This window comes from Cornus florida, unplaced genomic scaffold (assembly GCF_030987335.1).
Source record: "Cornus florida cultivar Cherokee Brave unplaced genomic scaffold, ASM3098733v1 CherokeeBrave_3.0.0_Hap2_Chr10, whole genome shotgun sequence".
In the NCBI taxonomy this organism is placed as follows: domain Eukaryota; kingdom Viridiplantae; phylum Streptophyta; class Magnoliopsida; order Cornales; family Cornaceae; genus Cornus; species Cornus florida.
Window position 1 is genome coordinate 106388018 of NW_026775580.1, and position 22704 is coordinate 106410721.

Genomic DNA, 22704 nt, shown 5'->3' on the forward strand with positions numbered 1-22704 from the left:
AAGAGCTTGCTTATTGGAGTTGACAACAGCAACAAGAGAAGACGCAAAGCTGTTGCCATATTTCCATATCTGAAATAAGAATGCATGTGAATTTTTTAAAGAACTGAAATGCAAAGCACATTCTAAGGGAAGAAAATATAAGATGTTGCTTCACCCTACTAACCATCATTAAAGGCTGTGTTGGGTTTATATGTATTTCTGAATGCACGTTATATGTAGACTTTACACCATATAAATGTTCGCTTACACAATGGGTTAGTAGAAACTTAGTATATATGAATTTTTTTTAAAGTGAATTCACAATCGATTTATTAATAAACGGATATCCGATCTGGTAATCAATTCGATCCGATAAAGGTGTAGTTCTTCTATAAATAAGAAAAGAAATTAATGTCAAAAAACAATAAAAAAACAATGATTAAAAAAAAAAAAAAAATCATTTAGCCTTTGTTAATTAATAAATATTATGACATTATTATTATTATTATTATTATTATGTATATTAGGAGATTTATTACTATGTGGGGGTAGAACACCACACTATTGTACATATAATATTATGATTATATATATAAATAATTTTATTCGGATCGGATTAACATAATTCATATTCGATTTGTTAGGTTAACGGTTTATCGGATTCGGATCATAATCGGATTATCAACGTTTTTGTTCAATCTATATCTAACTAATCGGATCAGACTCGGATCAAAACTGATCCATTGACAAGTCTAATCAGAAGTATGATTTTGGTATCAGAGAACTTTTAGGATCCAACTAAATAAACACTCCAGCAATGTATGTATCATCATATTGTTTATTTTGTGCTGGTATTGTACATAACACCAACAACATTCTATTTTATTTTTAGAAATTGAAAATTAAAAAATTGTACAAAAACTCTGGCTTGAGAATTGTCTTTTTATAAGTATATGAAATAATTTATTATTTTTTTGAAGTATTTAAAACTATTTTCTGAGTGACAAACTACAAATATTTATCGAATTTAAAAGTTAAAGATGGGTAACTTTGTCAAAATGCATGTTTTTTTTTCTCCTTAATTTATAGGGTAAAATATATTTAACCCCCTTGACTTTCATTATTTTATAATAAATCCCCCTTTATTATTATTATTTTTTTTGCCAAAAACCCCCCATCAACTGACTGAGGGGGTTGCTTTTTGAATTTTTTTGTCAAAAATGCACCCCTAACCAAGTCAAGGTGGGGTATTATGCAATTTTGCCTAATTGGATGAATTTAGCTATTTTTTTTTTTCTCAAATAATAATATTTCAACTTATATTTTTTGTTATATGCATCATCATACTTTAATTAAAGATGATTATAAAAAAAATTAATAGTAAAATTTATAATTATGAGTGCAACTATATATAAGTTCAAATCTTAAATGTTTACACCCATTATATATTATACATAACATTATTATATTATATTATATTTTATATATATATATATATATATATATATATATATATGTATGTATGTATATGTATATGTATAAGTATATGAGATGGACATTTGATAAAAAAAATAAAAAAAAAAATTAGATCGACAAAAATTAATTTTAATTACAAAAAATAATTGAATGGCATAAAATATTAGGCTTATCTCTAATTTTTTTTTTTTAGTGGAAAAAAAAGAAAAAAATATTATTTAACTATGCTAGACATATGGTAAAGAATTAGCATGTAGTTGTGCGTTATGAATTTTACTTTTTAAATTTTTTATAGTGTTTTTCTTTATTAAAAGTATGGTGATTGCATGTAAAATTCAAACATTATTATTTAAGAAAGAAAAAGAAAAAAAATTTCAACTAAATTCACACAATTGGACAAATTGCATAAAACTCTCGTCAACTTGGTTGGTGGGGGCATTTTTAACAAAAATTAAACAAACAGCCTGTGATGTTTCCAATTTTCTCCATTTTTTATTTTTTTTCGGAATTTTGTTGATGCAAGGGCATTTTTGTCTTTTCACGTTGTGCGTACCGGACATCTTGGGGTGTGCCGGGTGTGTCTGAGAGTTGTTTGGGGCATTCTATTGAGTTTAAAACTCTTTGAAATGCAAGGGTGACCATTTTAGTATTTTTTTAATTTTTCAGACCGAACAATCCCGTGTGAGACCCGCTACCGGAATTATTGGATTTTAATTGAACCATTGGCATCTCATGTATTTTATTTAATGTGTTTAAAGGGGTTGTGAATTGTTATGTATATACTTATGTGCAAATGTGGTTACAATTAAAGATAAAAAGAAAAAGGAAATTATATTCTTGGTGGTGGGACCCACCACCACCTTAAAGGACTTATAGACCACCAATTGGTCTCTCATCCTCTCTCCCGTTGGTCTCTCAAACTTTCATTTTTTATTTTTATTTTTATTTTCACTTCAAGGCTTAAATTCTTGATTTCTCTCTCAATTATTGATATTTTTAAGTGTCGTTTACGACAAATTAAAGCTCACGGCAAGACTTACAAGTTGATTGGACCAATTCCTAGTTTAGTGCACTTGGAAATTTCGAGATTTAGTGTATTTGATTTGGGAGTTTTTGATTTAATTTGAGGTAGGGGTCTCTAATGCCCAATTTCTTGTTCATTTGTGAGTTTTCTTCCAATAATTGTTATCTAGAATGTTTAATTTGAGTTGTTTGCCTTTTTAATGATGTATATGTTGCACATGGATAACATGATTATGTGTATTACTTGACTTGTGTGTAGAACATGGTTAAATGTTAAATTTTTATGCCTATGATGATTATTAATTTGTTAGAAATTGTTACGAGGAAGCATGTTGATTGTGTAAAATTAATTTCTCCATTCTCATAATATTAAAAAGAGATGTGATATGCATACAAACCATTGGCATGAAAAAGAGTAAAATGATTTGAAAAGAATAAAAAGGGAATTTTGAGGGAGAATTTTTTATTAAAGAATTTTGAGAAAACCCAGTCGTCGCGGAGTCATCAAAGGGCTGGTGTGTTAATATAACCTAGACAGAACTAGGGGAAAATACCTTAGCGTGGTTGAGTTAGCTGGGCCCAAATGACGCCGCGGGGGTACCAAGGGTCAGGAACAGTAGTTAACCTTTTTATCGTGTCACTGCGGAGTCACCAAAGGACGGGTTATATTACCAATTGAAAAGTGATGGATTTAAATTTTGAAAATGGGGAGCGACATACATGACATTGCATATCATGACATGGCATTGTTTATTTGAAATTGGAATTTATGTTGTATTCTTTTTCGGCATAGCATGACCCATATCCTCTATTCCTATTCATTATTTTGATTCATGGGGTCACAAGAGGTGTGTCTTATGCACCACCTACTGAACAATTTGCTCACCCCATTACATTTAACATTTTTTTCAGGACTCGGGAAAGAAGTAAGAGACGCAGACCCTTCACAAACTTAAGGGGAACTAGGAATATATTTTTTGCTATCTTTTGTATATTTGCTACACTTTTGTAAAGTCTCAAAACCATAGTGAAGTGTATGCATTTTACAAGCCATGGTCATGTATTGTAAATTATAACTCTTGTCGGTATTTTGAGGGAAAGCGAGACTATGTAAATATTTTGTGTTGAATGGGATGACGATGAAGGGCCAAGAAAGGCCATTGCATTTTTTTTTTTTTTTCATTTAAGCATGTTGTTGTAAATCTCTTTTTAGCAGAGGTCAGGTTAAATTTTTTTATAATTGGTATTCAGTTTTTGCTCGTTACGCAGCCCCCTTGATTTTTTTATTTTTATTTTTTATTTTTTATTTTTCAAGCTAGAGGGTATTTCAGTCGTATCAAAATTCTCTTATAATCAAAGGTAAATTGCATTAACTTCTTGACCTTCACTATTTTGTAGTAGACCTCTTTTTATTATAAGAGAATTTTGCCACGACTGAAATATATCTGCAAAAAAAAAAGAAAAAAAAACAAGGAAATTCTGATCTGTCCTAATTCCTAGCCGTAACCTTCGGTACGGTCACAAACATACAATTCATGGGGAGATAAAGAAATAAACTATGCTCTCTCCTTCAAGAACCATCTTAACTACTACCAGTATATTGGCAATATTGCTGATATAATATGACTTCATGTCAAAGCATACCCCACCCACTACAATGATACAATTTCTTCAAATTCACTCATCTACTCTATATAAATACATACATACGTTGACTCTGTCGTGCGATGTTGTAGTTTTTGGTGATGATGCCGACGATGAGTTCGCGATGTTTTGTTGATGAGAATTTGAGGGTTTGGGTCTGGGCTTTTTTAGTGGATTAAAGCAGGGAAGAGGAGGGGCCTTTGCTTTCTTTTCAGATCTGAACTTCAGATTTTATAGCCATTGGGTGTGTATGTGGTTGATGAGAATTGAGAGTTTGGCTCTGGTGATGAAGGGTGTAGAGGTAGAGGATTTGATTGGAAATTGTGGGATTGATGGGAATATTTTTGGTGATTTGAAGAAGGGTCGCAGCGTTCGATTCAGGTTGGAGATGTTGACAACCCTAGTAATGACGATTATGAAAACCCTCAACACAGAGGATGAGAAAAAGAAGGGGGCTCGCGCTGAGAAAGTAAAAGAATCTCAAAATAACTCAAACGGTTGCTATAATTTTCTTTTAAAACCCAGTGCAAAACGGGTCGTGGCGCAGGGTGTTTTCTTATTTTTCGGTTCCATCCAGTGGGAAGTTTTGTCAATCCTGAATTTCAGTATTACAATAGTGGGTAATTTTGATTTTGTAATCGTGAAATTCACAATTAATAGTGATAAACTTCACCTGTTGGTGGTTCTGTTTCCCAGAAGCAGCGGATCCCGCGTTGAGTAAACTACTCGAAGGTTCACTTGGCGAGTCAGTAGGCGGTGGGCACTCACTCAAGCCTCCAAAAGAGACTTTTGCATCATCTGCATTTCCACATACCTTCTCAATGTTGCTCCATTAAGAGCTTTATAACTCCATCTGATCCTTCACGTTTGCAGAGACATCATTATTGTCAAAAGATTTTCGAGTACGTTTTTTTTTATTATTTTGCAGCTTTCTTAATTATTAATTCAAGTTCGTAGATTGAAGTTCAGGGAAAATTCGGAATTGAACAACAAAATGAAGAAAATATTAAGCTTACATCAAAGGAAAATTCTTGATCCTGAGGGGTCATTTCTTCAGAAGTGGAATCAAATATTTGTACTTTATTGTGTGGTTGCAGTGTCCTTCGATCCGTTGTTCTTTTATATCCCTGTGATTAATGGCAAAGACAAGTGCCTCGATTTGGACAAGAAATTGGAGATCACCCTTTGTGTTCTTCGTTCTTTCACTGATGTATTCTACGTACTGCATATTGTCCTTCAATTTCGTACTGGGTTTATTGCTACTTCCCCTCGAGTATTTGGAACAGGTGAGCTAATTGAAAATCCTGATGCTATAGCCAAAAGATACTTGTCTTCCTACTTCATCATCGATATTTTATCAATTCTTCCCCTTCCACAGGTATGCAGCTTTGTTGTATCTAAGGTGTCACTATCGTATGGTCCTTATGCACCTTTCATACCACACAAATTTTGATGCATATATAATTTTTTTTTGGGTAACAATAAATAAATAGCTGTTGCCTGTTTTGAATTCATTGTGTTATATTATATCTGTTTATTTATTTTAAATTTTTTCCCTGGAAAATTGATAATTCATTAGCTTGTGTTATATCTCTGTTCAGGTGGGTCTTTTAGCTGTGACCCCCAAAAGAAAGATCCCAATTCCATTGATCTCAATGAATTGGATGGAAATTGTCATTCTCTTACAAATCATACCAAGACTTTACCGGATCTATCCACTATATAAAGAGGTGAAAGGAATTTCTGGCATATTTACTGAAGTAGCATGGGCTGGAGCTGCTTTCAATCTATTTCTCTTTATTCTGGTTGGTCATGTAAGTTCCATTGACCCATCTCTTTTTCCTGACACTTTCAAGAAATCACATGATCATTAAACAAAGTATCCGTAATTAATGTTTGATACGTCTTTATAGGTTGGTTTGGTTTTCTCTTCTTATATGCAATATTGAATATCCTACATTTTATCTTTGATTTTAGCCATTTTAGGTGTACTTATGCACAAACATAATCTGTCAGGTTTGAGCGCAAATAAGGTTGTTGGACTCTTTTTTTTTTTTTTTTTCAGAAATTTAAACAATTGTTTATATTAGGTAAATATGTACATATGGTGGGCTAAGGGTAACATGAATACCAGCCCAAAGCAAAAGAGACCAAGTATATTTAAATACAAACCAGCCCAAACCTATGGTTGAAGCAACTAAGCCGAAGAGCCCAAAGCAAAATCCCAAGGCCACCGATTAATGGCTAAATGATATATATATATATATATTTCCCAAACAGCTAAATGTTCCAGCCGTTTGTAACTAATTTTAAGCAACATAGAGGTTTTTTACTCAATGTGGTCCTGGTCAATTGAGGAGGTGGAAAGGAGGACTGAACTCACACTCAACAGGTCCTGGTCAATTGAGGAAGTGGAAAGGGTGCACTGAACTTATACTCAACTTTTGCTATTATTTGCACAAAATGACTACTATCAGAATTCAATTCACATTTTCACACTTGTTTGATTCTTTTTTTGTAATTTTCTATTCTCCCGTCTTCTTTATTGTTGATTTGTTACTTAGCACTTGAAGTCGACTCTATAACAATTAGCCACCCAAATTGTATTTAATGAATGAGTGCTGCTATATCATGCGGCAGTTGGTTACCCTGGCTACTATGAAAAGCATTATTTAGTACACTTAGTTAGGATTTCAACTCATATAATTTAAAATTCCAAAATCACTTATATTTATTTATATTATCCTGACAAGAAACTCACACTCCCACTTTGTCTTGAATCCTTGACCTTCTACTTTGGAAGGTGAGTAAGTATCAAATGACTATAATCAAAATCATTTTTTTTACCAAAGGGCCTTTGGCCCAATGGTATAGCCTACCCATCTTCGAAGAGGAGGGGAGGGGTTTGAGCCCGGGCGTGAGCAAAAAAGTGTGTGTGTGTTTGTTTTACCATCCCAAAAAAAAAAAAAAAAAATATCATTTATTTGACCCTCCAATGTTTTCAAAAATTATTTTTAAATTTTTGTAGGTACAGATTACAAACCTTTGCGTTGAACAAGTTGTATATATTTTTGGAACCATATGCAAAAGATCAAATAGTTTCTTTGATTGCATGCGGAAGGAATTCATACACCATGTGTATTGTTCTGATAATAAAATGACTCTTATGTACCAGGGACTTGGAGCTTTTTGGTACTTGATCAGTATACAACGAGAATATAGTTGCTGGCGCATTGCATGTGAGAGACATGAATTTAGCTACGACTACTTGTACTGCGGAGAACAGCGTATAGAAGACTATGCATTTCTAAATGTTTCTTGCCCCCTTCTCGAATCAAATGAAATAAAGGATGAAACGGACTTTGACTTTGGGATATTCCTTGAGGCTCTTCAGTCTCGTGTGGTGGAATGGAGAAATTTTCCACGGAAATTCTTTTACTGCTTTTGGTGGGGTCTGCGAAATCTAAGGTCTGGAATTAATTTTACAAGGTCCATAACTATTCCAAGACTTTGTAAGCAAGTGTTTGCTAACAAGATATCACTTCTATCTTCTTCAGTTCTCTTGGACAAGACCTCAAAACAAGTTCTTTCATTGGGGAGATTCTCTTTGCTGTTTTTATTTCCATTCTTGGATTGGTTTTATTTGCGTTGCTCATTGGCAATATGCAGGTAAGTGCTACGTACACCATTCTTATTCAACACTCTTAGCGATTTGATGTTGCATTAAGCATATGAGATCTTACACTAGTATGCATATGCCACAGTACAGAATTATGGGTTGATACCTCAATTTAGATTGTCAGTGCTCCTTCGCGATGGAACGCTTATTGGGTCTCCTTGATTCGAGTGAGGCAGAAAAGTTTGGATACTATAAGAAACTTAGTACATCAATTTTTAATAATCTTACAAATTTTAACATATATAAAAATAATAATGATATGATAATATGTTTGGAAATTTACTTTTTTAGCATGAATACGTAGAAGATACCATCATCAAATTACAAATAAAATGAGAGTACAAGAATTAAGCATACCAATACAATAGTTGATACAATAATGTAGACAATAATAATAAAATAAATTGAAAAGAACTAGTCTGGATAAATGAGATGAGTACTAAGCAGTAAGTATGAGTGGTCCATATATCTCCAAGATACACACTAGTGATCATATTTGGGCACGCCCAAATAGATACAGAGTGCACTAGTCTTGTGTAAAGTTGTCCAAAAAATTAAATAAGATAGTGAAATATGAAATAGATCGAAAGAGAACTTAGAGAGAAAAAGTATTTATACAAGTATAGGAAGAGTCCTCTTCTTATAGTAGTTCAAGAATGTTAACAGTAATAACTAATAAGAGTTATAATTACTAAATTAAAAATAATTTTATGTTGTAATTAAAATCAGAATAAATAAAGTTTAATATTTTATTAAAATATCACTTAACACAACACACCCACCTCCTAGATCCTGCAGCTGAACATGCATGATTGTGTCCTTTCACAAAGCACAACATCTTACTCCCACGACGCTCTTTGCTGCTATTATGGCCTAAATTTCAAATATTCTTGTTTTTGTGCCACTGTAGAAATATCTGCAGCCTATAACTGCTAGAATAGAAGAGATGAGAGTACAAAGGAGGCATTCAGAGCAGTGGATGGCCTACCGCATGCTCCCTGAGGATATGAAGAAGCGGATTAGGCGGTATGGAAAGTACAAATGGGATAGAAGCAAAGGTGTTGAGGAAGAATTCTTGATTCGTAACCTTCCTAAGGACATCAGGAGGGACGTAAAGCGCCATCTTTGCTGGTCTTCAGTCAAAAGAGTAAGTGCATTCCTAAATATATGTGCATGCATGAATGCATCTTCATCTGCATTCCTTGTGCAAGCATTGATATGTCTCTCTCTGCATTTTGCAACTAGAAGTTTTTGTATGGGACTCTAGATTCTGTCATATGTTTGCTAGGTTCCAATATTCGAGAAAATGGATGAACAATTGTTGGACGCAATATGTGATCGTCTCAAGCCAGTTCTTCATACAGAGCAAAGCTTCATAGTACGTGAAGGGGATCCCGTTGATGAGATGGTCTTTGTCGTGAGAGGCAAACTACTGAGTACGACCACTAATGGTGGGAGAACTGGATTTTTCAACTCCGCTTATCTTAGTGCTGGTGACTTCTGTGGAGAAGAGCTTCTTACATGGGCTTTGGATCCCCACTATTCGGCCAGTCTTCCCCCCTCAACCAGAACAGTACAAGCCGTGACTGATGTTGAAGCTTTTGCTCTAATGGTTGATGACCTAAAATTTGTGGCCTCCCAGTACCGGTTTCTTCACAGCAGACAACTCCAGCACACTTTCAGGCAAGTAGTACAACTTGGCTTTTTGCGTTTTGGTGTGTATGTGGTCGGTAATAAAATACATTTTGCTAAAATTTTAACTCCGTGGCAGTCTTTTATGGTAGAAGTAATGATTCAATTGATTTACTGAAAAAAAGAAGTAATGATTCAATTCCTAACCCCAACCCCGCCCCCCACCCCCCCCCCCCCCCCATCCTTTTTTTTTGTTGTTGTTGTTGGTAATAATTGTGTTATGCACTGCAAAGGCTTTAACTCAAGTTGTATATCCTCATCTTCTCATATGATAGGTTGAGAGTTCAAGTACCTATTGATGCAATAGTGGGTGCGTGCATGCCCTTACCTATTTAAAAAAGAAAAATAAAAGAAGTAGCGTTAGAACTATGAATGCGTTTGGAATGGCATAGAATGCATTCCTACCAATTATCATTACTATTATATTTTTTCTGGTAATTAGTTATCACTGTGTTATTATCTTCATTTCAAACTTAATTTTAAAATGTACCCTAGGTCAATTTATTTATTTTTTTGTTGAAGAAGTCATGTCCTGCTTACTTTATCTTTTAAGTTGGAGATTGGAATTTGCCGGCAAAGGCAAGAGTTGCTGGACACAAACCCCGTCTCCTCAACGCCTTCGATGGTGTTATATTTTACTATGTTATTTCTGTTTATGCAACTCCTAGAAATAAGATCATTTGTAATGTTATTGTGCTTTGCAGTTTACAGTATATATGTTATAATGAGGTTATAACATTTTTATTGCTCCCATCATAAGTTCAGGCATTTGATTAAAATATCTTATATTTTGATAAGATGGCTGGTGACTCATGAAGGGTGCTAGATTCCCATTTTGGTAGTACTCTTTTATGGTTAAATTAGAATACCTAACTGATTTATTTATTTTCATCTGATGGCAATAATTAATTCAAAAGAAATCATTTTAAACAAAAACAGTGCAAAAAAGCTTAGAACTCTAATTGCTGTCATCTCTCTGATATTTGATCCTGCATAATATAACTATTGTATGGTGTTTACGGCTAGTAATTGTTATAATAGGCTCATAACATCGCTATTGTGTTTGTCATAATTTCAGGTTCTACTCACAACAGTGGAGGACATGGGCAGCCTGTTTTATTCAAGGAGCATGGCACCGATATCGCCAGAGAAAGCTTGAGACGTCATTGCGTGACGAAGAAAATATACTACAGGATGCGTTGGCAAACAAAGTTGGAATCTCACCAAGCCTTGGTGCCACCCTTTATGCATCAAAGTTTGTCACCAATGTACTACGAGCCCTGCAGCGCAATCAGACGAAATTGCCCCACAGATTGCCGGTTTAACTGCTTCAAAAGCCAGCTGAGCCCAATTTTACTACGGAAGATCATTTAATAAGGTGTGTTGTTCCTTCTGATCCTTAGAAAAGTTCTGTGTAATTTATTCAGTTTTAAGAGGTCTTTGTTTATGACACGTACTTTCGATAATTTAATTTTTTCACTTCAATTGAAGGAAGTAAAAACCAGCAAAAAAATAGAAATAACAATTAATATAATACTGGCTTTTATAATCTTTATTTCCTTATAAAATCCATTCAAAATCAGCACGAAGTGAAACGCAACTACACACGAGTGTAGCCCACCAGAATGACATTAAGGACACCTAAATTACTCACAAAATGACATTTCAATAACTTCTTGCAAAAGGGACTCCCACTTTTGTAGTTATATTTTTCCATCCAACAAATCAATAGTTTACATATACTCACCCACCACATGAGGTTCATGAAATATCAAAACAAAACCACTGATTATGGTATTGGTATAAGAGACCTTTTAGGGTCCAACAAAATAAACACTCCAGCAATGTGTGGCCTTCAGTATCATCAAGTTTATTTTGTGCTCTTGTACATAACGTCGACAACATTCTGCAACGTACAAAATTTAGTCCATGTCAAATTCAAGCATATATAAGAAAACCTTTGTTTTTTTTTTTTTTTTTTTTTTTTTGAGGTGTAAGATGGAAACTAAAACCAGGATCGCCAAAAGTGAAATACTAAAATCTTATAATGTGGTGATGAGAAAGAAGATTTAGACTTGTTGAACGCTACACAAAAAATTTGTCTCAAATAAATCTGAAACTACCTACAGAGGATTTTCCAATAAGTGGCATGCATGGGAATGGAAGCATTTTTCAAATAAATTTGAGATGAGAGTAGGAGCAAACCTGATAGTAGTTGAGAAATTGGGCCCTCTTTTTCTTGAATGTTGGGGTGAGAAGGCCACGCTCCATGTCAAACGGTATGGGTTCGAGGTGGACAGCTTTAACAAATTCAAAACCCTTTAACTGCCAAGAGAAATAAATTTAGTTAGTAAACCACGATTTCTCACAGCTGTTGAGCTTCAGCAAACCATTTAATCTCCATATATCATCATCATGTAGAACCGTATTAAGAGAAAGAAACAAAACCTTTTGTTCTTTAGCAATCTTTGTAAGTTCTCCAAGAATGTATGCTTTTGCCTTGGGACTTTCACATATGCTGTTAAATTCCCCAGCCACTCCATTCTCTTCAGCCCAACATTCAAGAGCTTGCTTATTGGGGTTGACAACAGCAACAAGATAAGACGCAAAGCTGTTGCCATATATCCATATCTGAAATAAGAATGCATATGCATTTTTTAAAGCATTGAAATGCAAAGCACATTTCCAGTTATTTACAAGGATTGATTCTTACCGAGTCAATACCAGAAACAAGGGAATAAATGTTCTCCAGATTCTCAACTGAGACATATTCTCCCTGAGAAAGCTTGAAAATGTTTTTCTTGCGGTCAATAATTTTCATGCTTCCGTCTGGTTGCCACTCACCAATGTCCCCTGGGGTAAGTTTGTTATGAGTATACATTCTAAATGAGACGAGCTAAATAATGGATCAGCGCATAACAGAAGTATAAAAACTGATATGGACATACCTGTGTGGAACCATCCGTCAACAATCACCTCTTTTGTGAGGTCTTCGCGTTTATAATATCCTGAGAACAGGCTGTTACCCCGTATACATATTTCTCCACGAGGGGTGCTTGCAAGGGCATCATAACCCATTTCAGGAACAGATTCCAGGCATACATCCGCGTTTGGCAGTGGAGGCCCAACAGTACCAATCATTGCTAGTTCATTTGGTTGTGCAACAAATGATCCAGCACAGGTTTCTGTGAGACCTACATAATGTCTAATGAAATTAGTCATCTGTACAGAGGTTATAGACTTTACACCATATACATGTTCGCTTACACAATGGGCTAGAAACTTAGTATATATGAATTAAATACCAGAAGGCCATAGGTGGAATGATATATATATAAAATTGATGGACAAAACATTGCCGAAAGTTGATCTCTAGTTTTCCTCTTCCAATATAAAACTAATTAGGGGTGCAGCTCCGGCGGGTTGAAGGGTCAACACTAGCCCAACTTGGGCTATGAGCAATGCTGCCCAAGCTCAGGTTGAACCCAACCTCAGGGGTTAGGAAGAGGTTGCCCGAGCCCTCGGTTGGCAGGTCGGTGGTATCTAATTTAGTCAAACTGGAACAGTTTATTACAACAATTCAATTTTGACAAATAAAGAACCTTTATCTAATTTAGTCAAACTGGAACAGTTTATTACAACAATTCAATTTTGACAAATAAAGAACCTTGCATTATTACACACGTGCGTGTGTGTATAGAGAAATCCGCGCTCAAATTTTTATTTTTGAGTTGAGCTCAGTTACAGAAATCAGGCTAAAAATTGAGTTGATTACGAGTTGGTTTTGAATTAGATTACTACTAAACATATTTTAAAAAAAAATTTTGATGTAAATTTTTAGAAAATTACAAAAAAATTCTTAGGTAATTAATTCTCCAAAGTGTTAGTATACAATAAATAAAATTTAAACAAAAGAAGTTGAAAAGAAAAAGGTGATCATAATTTGAAAAATATATAATGTATTTAAATTTAGGAAAAATTACATATAAATGGAGTCAAAGTTTCATATTTACTTAGAGGCTGAATCAAAGTTCCATATTTCTCTAAAATGGATTGCTGAGGTGGCACATGGTTTTTTACTATTTAGAAATTGTGGTGCCTAAAATACCCTTCCGCGAAGGTACTACTTTTTCTTCAAAGGTACTACTTTTTTGAACTGAAGGTACTACTTTTTGGCGTCCAGGTACCATATTTTTTAAACACCCGCGAAGGTACTACTTTTTCTCCGAAGGTACTACTTTTTTGAACTGAAGGTACTACTTTTTTGTTAGGGAAGGGCATTTTAGGCACCATAATTTTCTAAACAGTAAAAAACCATGTGCCACCTCAGCAATCCATTTTAGAGAAATATGAAATTTTGACTCAGTCTCTAAGTAAATATGAAACTTTGACTCCATTTATATGTAATTATCCCTTAAATTTAATATATATCTAAAAATAAAATTAAAATTCGGGTTCAGGTTCAAGTTGCTAACACTTCAATCCAATCCAAGCCCAACCATAATTGTAAAAATGGTTATCCAAGCCTGTGAAAATTCGGGCTGGGCTCGGGTTGGTCTGTCCAAGTTGCACCTCCAACAGGAATAGCTTTTAAGGGCATATTAGGGAGAATCACTTGTGTCTATTGGTCTGTCAACTAATGCCTCTTGGTCAAACAGGTTTCAGTCCTAACTATTACCCCTGGTAAGAATGGAGAAAAATTACAAGGATCAAATTATTCATACCAATAATTCATACAGAAACCCAGAAAAATGGTAGTTTTCTATGTACAGAGAATTTCCACTATGACATACTACAACAAATTTAACTGTAATAACATTACAAAAAATCATTTTCTTCAGAAAAAGAATGTATCAAACTTCTGATAGATACTACCCTAATAAGGGTGATAAAAAAACCAGAAAATATAAATGAAGAGAGAAGGGCATTCTAGAACCAGGGAATGAGTTAGCAAGCGGCTTTAATGATCGTCAATGAAAAGCTATTTCTAACAACTATGGTAGCAGATATCAGCCATTAAATCATGAAAATTAAAGTGGCACATAACCGGCAGATATTAAGGTCAAAGGTCTACATACCATATCCTTGTAGAACATGAGCACATGCCACCACCCGTAGAAAGGTTTCCACACAGGTAGAAAGAGGCGCTGCTCCAGATAAAATGAGACGCACATTTCCTCCTAGACCTTCCTTCACCTGAATTCATAATCACCATAACTTAAGGGAGATTAGATTTCGGTTGAGGCCACTGGCCGACAGAATTGTAGAGAAGTTGCACCATGTATTACTTGCACTACCTTACTGAAAACAATTTTGTCAAAAACAGGAGCTGCATCTGCATGTTTATAACCTTTACTCATGTTGTATAGTTTGCTGCAAATAAGTGTTAGATTGACACATAAGATATTAACGCAATAACAAAGCTTTATTCTATATAAGTGCTGTGTGCTGCAAATTTTGAAGCATTAAATACACATAATTATCCCAAATAACTCGGCAATGACATTAATGACTGTATATTTATATGACTGGATTCGTAAGGCAAATAGAGTTAGTGATGAAGGCCTAATGTAGCATACATTTTGAAATGCGGGTAAAACATTTAAAGGTAAGAAAAAACATCCGTGGTCTACGCAGATACTGAGGAAGATAACAACCTTAAAAGAAAAAAAAAAAAACAACATAGAAAATAACAAGTTTCAAATGTTAAAACCTAAGAAATCTTGGTGGAAAAGCTGAACTTGGGTAAATAAAGCTGAGGTGTCAAAGAGAGCTGTCTTTTTAAAAAATAATAATAATAGAAGACTAGTTCCTTACATTAATAGAATTAAATAGCACTTACTAGGAGTATGCAATCTTAACTAATGTATGCTTGAGGAAACCTCCAGAAGAAATCTTCTCTTTCAAACCTGAAAGTATAAGTAGTTAGACAATTATACATCTATTTGTTGGAATAAAAAAATATTTTACCTACATTCACTCAGGTTAGTTGTACTTGGATAAGAAACAGAAACTTCTCAGACATTCACTTGGGAAATTGCTATGGAATGAGAGGAAAGAAAAACTGTTATTCTCACCCATGTTCAGTAAATTGCTTTGGATCCATTAATATAAGTTCCCTAAAGAAATTCTCGGCCAGAAATTAACAAACTAAATGATTTCCTTTGAAGTGAAAGAAGAAATTAGGATATCAAGGATAAGTTCGCAAATAGGAATGTAAATCAAATGCTTGGGGCTACAGTCTGGATCTTTTTTAGGTCAGAGCAATTGCAAGGTGAGTCTCAACACCTATAAAAGACCACACTTGAGCTGCATGTAGAACGCAATGTCATCCTTTTAAACTATAGCATTGTGAAGGTGTATCATATTTGTAACATTTTACCTGAATAAATCCTGTCTAACACACGTGGAACAGCACAAAACACAGTTGGCTTTAGCTCTTTGATGTCCTCAATCAATAGTTTAATGTCCTGAAGAGCAGTTGGTGATAGATATTACATTGTACCGTTCACAAGGACAATAAGAATTTTCTGTTGTCACTTATAACTTACCCCACGCCAAAATCCTATTGAGGCACCAGAGTAAATGAACAATTCCTCAATCACCCGATCAAATATATGTGCTAAAGGAAGATACGACAAGTATACATCCTGCTCACTGAACTGTACAATGAGAGTAGGAATGAACAAACAAAGCATTGGAAAGAGAGATATATCACATAAACTAGAACACGTGAAAAATATGATATCAATAACTCAGCTTTGCTCCGACTTTCAAAACGATACCAATCACACACAAAAAGTAAATTTTTTCTTAATGATAAAACAAATTATAAGTAACTTGGAATGACTTTAAGTTTACCTCTTCATTCATACTCTCTAGATGATGATCTACTCCAAATATGATAGAAAGGATGTTCTCGTTAGAGATCATTACTCCCTTTGGGTCACCAGTTGTTCCACTTGTATACATTATTGTACATATATCACTTTTCTTCTTTATTGGGAGGTCAAATAGTTCATTCATTCCCTGCAAGCGAATATCACCCACAAAATGGAATTATAAACTATCTAAAAGTATTAAAGCCAGCAAAGGAACACCATCTGTCTTACCAACGCCAATAAGAATGATTGTATGATTCGGGAAAGAAATGCAGAGACAGGTGTGTTAAGAACTTCGGATTTATGAAAACAACTATAAATACAATTGAGTAGAAATTATTCAATATCTCCCATCACTAAATACATTAATTCTTCTACAGTTTAGGGTTAGATATGGGTCATGAGATGTTTTCAAGCTTTCAAAGTTTCAGGGAATAAAGGGCTCCAAGCTCACCACCCTGTTTTCCATCAATCTGGTTTTAGTGGCTTTAACCATTTAAGTACAAATTTTATAATCACTCAATAGTAATATACTACTTCCTCATCACATGTCAAGTGATCACAGCAAAGCAAACTGAACAAGTATCATTAGACATTAGTAATAAAAAGCAAAAGGAATTTACATGAGGAAAGGTTTTTCATTTTATAAAAACAAATGACGTGAAGATATTAACAGTTCAAAGGAAGTAGCATACCAGCTGCAAAAATTCAACCCAAGAATATATTGCCAACCCAAAATTTTGGGCCATCTCCTTTTGTTCTGCTGTAGCCATGCCAAAGCTCACAAGAGCTATATAACAGAGTGAAACATTAATAATTTATGGTGCTTCTTGTATTAAGCACATCAAAAGCTGAGAAAAGGCAACTTACTTTTCAAGTATTTTCCAGTAGTAGGAAATGTTTTCAACACCTGAAAATAAAATAATTATAATAACAAAGTCAGTTCTTGAAAAGAACTTGAAAGCAAGAAAAAGTAACAATAAAAAGAACCAAGAAGCAAAAGAAGATGAAATGCCAAAACGTTTTGGACCAACAAATAGAATCTAGTGCCAACATTAGTGCTACATACCTCAGGAATCTTAGTTTCTTCGACAAAGGCAATTGAAATCTCTGCATGACAAATGATATATTCCACTGCACCAGCACCTAGGACCATCAAAATAAATTGGTTAAACTTTCACAATTTTCATGTTTTGTGCCTGAGCCTAGGCTCATGGTAAAGAAATTACAGTAGGGTGGGTTAAAAAGAATGTTTGAACTTTGAACCCAAACTTTTACTCTACAAGACTAAGCAAATCTTACATGATAACTCGCATGGTAACGTTTTCTTGAAAGGTGATCAGTCGTAAATGGCTCTTATAGTAATTATACCAATTTATATAGTTAACAGTCATATGATCTAATGTAGTATATCATAGGCTGTATCAAGGAGTTTATTTATAAATTTTCATAGCTTTATGTTCATTTATTAAAATTATTCACAGTGTGCGACTTTTAATCAAAGCATATGACGTCATACACTAAATGGCATGGTTACTACATATATCAGTGATTAACTGTGCATAACATGTTACATAAGATATCCATATTAGACCCTCGTGTGCTACCTGTCCTGCTCAGCCCTGATCCGTCATGGTTATGCTGGTGAATTTTGAGTATCCATGACAGATTGAGGTGGAATGGAAAGGGTTTCCTCCATGTTACCCCAATTTTACCAAACCCAATTTAATGCTTCAATAATCTTTATGTACCGGAAACACCACGATTTATGTAGAAATCACATAATTCCAGATTTGATACATCTTATCTATGCCATTGAACATCTCTATTTAGGCCCTTATATATCTATTTATTTGTTTATTTTTTTTCATAGAAGCAGCAACATGACAATCATTATTCAGATCACTAACACCTTGTCCATGTCCTTGATATTTATGTCCTCATTAAAAGTTTTAAGCCTACACTGTAAAAAAAACATTCCTTGATGATTAATTAGCCCCTTATGCGCTAATTGAGAGAGAGAGAGTACCTAGAGTGTCATATAAAGGAACACAGTGAAGTCCATGAGCATTGCAGGCCTGCAGAAATGTCAAAGCATTTGGCATTTAATTATTTGGAAGAAGAAAATGTACGGTATTGATAATTTAACTGAACAAATTGCATTCAGACCTAATTGACAAAATAGTTCCCCTAATTACGAGGAATATCACAAAAATGTTTTTATATAATGCGTCATCTATGGACTACTAAGATCTACAATTCCAAACTCAATGGAGATTACAATATTTCCATTTTGTTGTTCTGCCATTCTGCACTTATAGAAGATATATTGCCACATTCCATACTAGTTCCCGATAAACAAAAGGGAAAACTGAAGAAGGAAATATACTAGGCCACAACACTGTACTTTGGAACAGAAATTAAGTCATGGAAAATATCTTGGTAATTACCTGCATACTTACTATCCATTTCGAGCAATTGGCACCATAGATTCCACATCGTTCCCCCTGGATATGAGCAGTTAATAGCAAAGTTAGTGTTTAGTTATAGATAATATCACACTCGAACATAATTTCGCTTAAAACTGCATGTCGAAATTACGTTTAGACCAATTAAAATAGATATTTGCCACAAGAATTAATACAACGGACCAATTTATGTCATCCTACTAAACAGCTGGAAACTTATACAGAGCTAAACCCAAATTTACTAAATTGATATTTATGAACCAACTATTGGAAGCAGGAAATTCAGTCCGGAAAAGAAAGCATAGTCTGAATAGGTAGCATACAAAGATTGGAACCAAAGCAGTAAAGGCCTAAAGGTATGTAGAGTGAACTCTATATAAGTTAAGCTACCGTAGAGTGTTATAGGCTTAATGTATGCATAATATATGCCCAAGCTTAAATTTGGCCAGAACCTATGGTCATCACATTCACCTAACTAACAGCTGCATTTCTTGAAGTTGTGAACGTAACAGCTGAATGTGACTATTCCAAAAATTTACCTGCTTAACGCCACAACTGCGGATGGAAGCTCCAACCTTTAAAACTACATCATATACTTCCTTGTATGTTAACCACACATATTTACTTGCCTGCAAAGAAATAAAAACAAGAATCATTTTCGGTAAGTCAATGTATGCTATAGGAAAAGAGGAGGACATGAATATTCGAACAATCAAGAGAAAGCAGAAGGACTGGCACCCGACCTTTCCATTCACAATCTCGCGCTCACCAAGCATTGGGTTACTATGATATTTCTCCGCAGACGTGCTGTAACAAGGATGTAAAGGTACCACTTTAAATAGCTGTCATGAACATGAAAACTTCACCTAGGTACATCCAAAATTCATGTAGCAAATTGCAGCTAAGGTTTTGTTGTTTCAAGGGAAATTTAAAGTACTTGGACTGGTTAGAAACTCTTGATTTCTCTAAAAGCATTTACAACTTCTCCACAACAACATTTGAAGAAGTTCAACACAATCACTGCTCTAGAGGTAATTTTACTTTTACATTCATTGGTGCTCTTGGACCTTTTTAACCTAAAAAATTCCTCAAATCTAGTGAAGTGAATGTAATATAACAAACATAATGGTATAATGATAGCTTTTTCTAAAAACATTTTTATCAATTTTCTCGAATTTGATCCGAACACCAATTCGATGAAGTAACTGTTGGAAGTCCTTAATTCTATTATTAAATTAACCCTAGAACTGAAAGTTGGAGTCTGGATCTATAAACAGAGTGCTGAACAAATTGATATAATGCCAACGTACTTCCATAAACTCATTCACTGATTGATTCTTTAAGATTAGCCTAAACTTTCTTTTCTTTTTCTTTTTCTTCATTTTTTTTCCCCTCGTCCTACTTATCCTAAGGAAGCCTAAGAATACATCGCAAATGAGCAACAAGAGTAATCAGATTTTAATTTATATATTTGATACAAGTGCAATATAGCATGTAATAAACAAAAATAAGTAAAACACATAGAGACACACATTGTACACACACACAGAAATATAATGTATATAAGCAGATATGTATCTTGTGTGTGGAATCTTGAACTGCATCATGATTTACATATACCTCTGATGAGATGTATCTGAAACAACCAGAAATAAGTAAAGCAGTCTAATGCATCAGTGCGATTTCCATTAAAACCGCGATTAATGGAAGAATTTACCGGCCGCTCCGCCATTGCAAAGAATGAAAGCAAAGTAAAGAAAATTTTCGAATATGAGTAAATAATTGAATCCATTTCTAGTATAATTTTGTTTTCTCCGTTCTCGTTCTTTCCATAGAACCAAACAGTGGCCTTTTCACTTTCCTGGAAAAAACACGAAATTTTCTAGCACAGGAAAACCGTTGTTGCCAATAGGCGGTGTCGATGGGTAATCGCGGCAAAGAGAGTGGGCCTGATCTCAGTGGGACAGAGTATAATCAGCGAAATTTGCAAACTTCAGTCCAAGGTTTGGGAGGACGAAAAGAAAAAGTCCAAGGTTTCGGCTACGGTTATAAAACCGACTTCAAAAATATAGAAAACAATTAAACTAATGAGCATTAAATTGTGAGTTTAGAATTTTAATTATTTCAGCACTCGAAAACAATTCATTAAAATATTACTATTTGTATTTTATTTGTAAAAGTATTTGAATAAGTTTCTTATACATCTAAAAAAAATATTACGTAGATTTTTTTTTTTAATAATGGAAAATTTTTTTTTTTTTTTTTTTTTTCATTTGCAAGAAGCTCTAAATCCTAAATTTGAACTCTCACCTTTCACTTTTAAAAATAGATTAACTATTTATTCAATTAACAAAAAAATTGAACTCATAATAAGAAAATTTTAAATGTATTTGGATAATTAAATAAAAGAATAATTTTATATTACAAATTTTTTTTTTTTTTTTGGGAAAGAAATCATACTAAATAAGAGACGACAATCATTTATAAAAATATGAAAAACATTTGTCTCCTTTTATGCAAGAGAAAATCTATCCCTTATCGTTGATGTGTTATGAAACTTATGATATAATTGGACCGAGTTAAAATATGTTAACTGATTTAACATTAAATGGGTTAACTAATTGTTGTCATATTCCTCTAGTTTTTTTCTCATTTATTATTAATATTATAAAAAGTTATATTAATATATAATTACATATAAATTGTATAAAGTCTTCTTTGCATGTAAACACTATATACTTGTCTTGGCCCTTTGGTCAGAACCTCCCCTTTGTAACTTATGTATCATCATCACACATTGATCATGTGTCTTTTTATAAAATTAAAAAATAAATAAATATGAAATAACATCATCTAAGGGTTCAACTGATACCAAAACTATTAATATAGTCTAATTAAAGCAAGTTTATGAATAGAGAAGTATTGTTCAAATTCAAAATATAAATCGAAGAATTAAAAATAATAATAATAATAATAATAATAATCTCACCGGAAAATATCCCAGCAGCTCTGAATTCCTTTAGCGGGTGGACGGAATCCATCTTTTGCTAATACATTTCTATAAACTGGTCCAACTGATGGCCTTCCATCAGTTGCTTCTTTTGCCTTCTCTATCTCAACCACAAACTTCTTTTGTGCCATTAATTTGCTCTGTAATTAACAACAATTTTGGATGTCTAGAGTAGACTACTGGTGGTGTACGTCTTCAATATTTGAAGAAATTTGAATTAAAAGCCAGTAACTTGGGAATATATATATATATGATCATTTTCAAAAGTTTGGAGGCATTTGGTAGCCAAATTTGGGTAAGACCATATTGACTAGTACTAGAGTGCTGTGTTATATGCATGGAAAGGTAATTAATTACGTGGAGGCTATAACGTGCTGTTGTTCATATAAATATTAGGTTAAGTGGTTGACGTTTTAGTGTAATACATAGATTTGATTTTGAAGTTAGGTTGTGATTTGATCAACGCTATTAACCAATCACCAACCACATAAAACTGATGAAAACACATTTACGAACGCAGCTACATATGGTTGATATCATGATATATAAATAGAAAATGATAAATTATGTTTTTTTTTTTTTTTTAATTAACTCGGGAAATTCGGAAGGCACGGAACTCTCCACCTAGGCCAGGTAAGTCAACAATCGAGTACTTGAAACCCAAACCTTAGACTTGCAAAGCAAATGATAAATTATGTTGTCGTTCAAGGGCGGATCTATGATTTCTAAATGAGGTATACTAATTCTAGATTGGGCTAATTTAGGGATGGGCTGATATTACTAATTTTTTTATTTTTTTTTTTTTTCAAGCTGGACTAAAAGTAGAATAGTAAAAAAAATATTTTTTTTTGT

At 33.8% G+C, this 22704-nt stretch overlaps 2 protein-coding genes across 2 annotated transcripts; one reads left to right on the forward strand and one right to left on the reverse strand.

The window, feature by feature from the left end:
- The first annotated feature begins 3997 nt into the window (after positions 1–3997).
- Positions 3998–10978, forward strand: LOC132276774 (cyclic nucleotide-gated ion channel 1-like). The gene is made up of 7 exons (XM_059778378.1): positions 3998–5500; positions 5724–5936; positions 7298–7590; positions 7680–7791; positions 8712–8948; positions 9090–9484; positions 10572–10978. The coding sequence occupies exons 1-7, from the start codon at positions 5117–5119 to the stop codon at positions 10816–10818; spliced, it is 1881 nt and encodes a 626-aa protein (XP_059634361.1). The 5' UTR covers positions 3998–5116; the 3' UTR covers positions 10819–10978.
- A 62-nt stretch (positions 10979–11040) lies between these two features.
- On the reverse strand, positions 11041–21474 carry LOC132276775 (long chain acyl-CoA synthetase 5-like). The gene is made up of 19 exons (XM_059778379.1): positions 20463–21474; positions 19586–19649; positions 19382–19471; positions 18825–18881; positions 18404–18452; positions 17444–17520; positions 17245–17284; positions 17070–17164; positions 16355–16522; positions 16045–16155; positions 15876–15963; positions 15336–15402; positions 14791–14866; positions 14572–14689; positions 12442–12687; positions 12207–12346; positions 11942–12124; positions 11699–11818; positions 11041–11399 (listed from the first exon to the last, which is right to left on the reverse strand). Exons 2-19 carry the CDS (start codon positions 19616–19618, stop codon positions 11364–11366), a joined length of 1794 nt encoding a protein of 597 aa, XP_059634362.1. The 5' UTR covers positions 19619–19649; positions 20463–21474; the 3' UTR covers positions 11041–11363.
- Between the last annotated feature and the right edge of the window lie 1230 nt (positions 21475–22704).

Coding starts and splice junctions, on each gene's coding strand:
- LOC132276775 (XM_059778379.1), bottom strand. CDS start 19,618: ATGCTTGGTGAGCGCGAGATTGTGAATGGAAAG. Junction 17,521..18,403: donor TCCTTTATATGACACTCTAG/GTACTCTCTCTC, acceptor TGATGGTCCTAG/GTGCTGGTGCAGTGGAATAT. Junction 12,347..12,441: donor TGACGGATGGTTCCACACAG/GTATGTCCATAT, acceptor AACTTACCCCAG/GGGACATTGGTGAGTGGCAA.
- LOC132276774 (XM_059778378.1), top strand. CDS start 5,117: ATGAAGAAAATATTAAGCTTACATCAAAGGAAAATTCTTGATCCTGAG. Junction 7,792..8,711: donor TGCTCATTGGCAATATGCAG/GTAAGTGCTACG, acceptor GTGCCACTGTAG/AAATATCTGCAGCCTATAAC. Junction 8,949..9,089: donor GCTGGTCTTCAGTCAAAAGA/GTAAGTGCATTC, acceptor TATGTTTGCTAG/GTTCCAATATTCGAGAAAAT.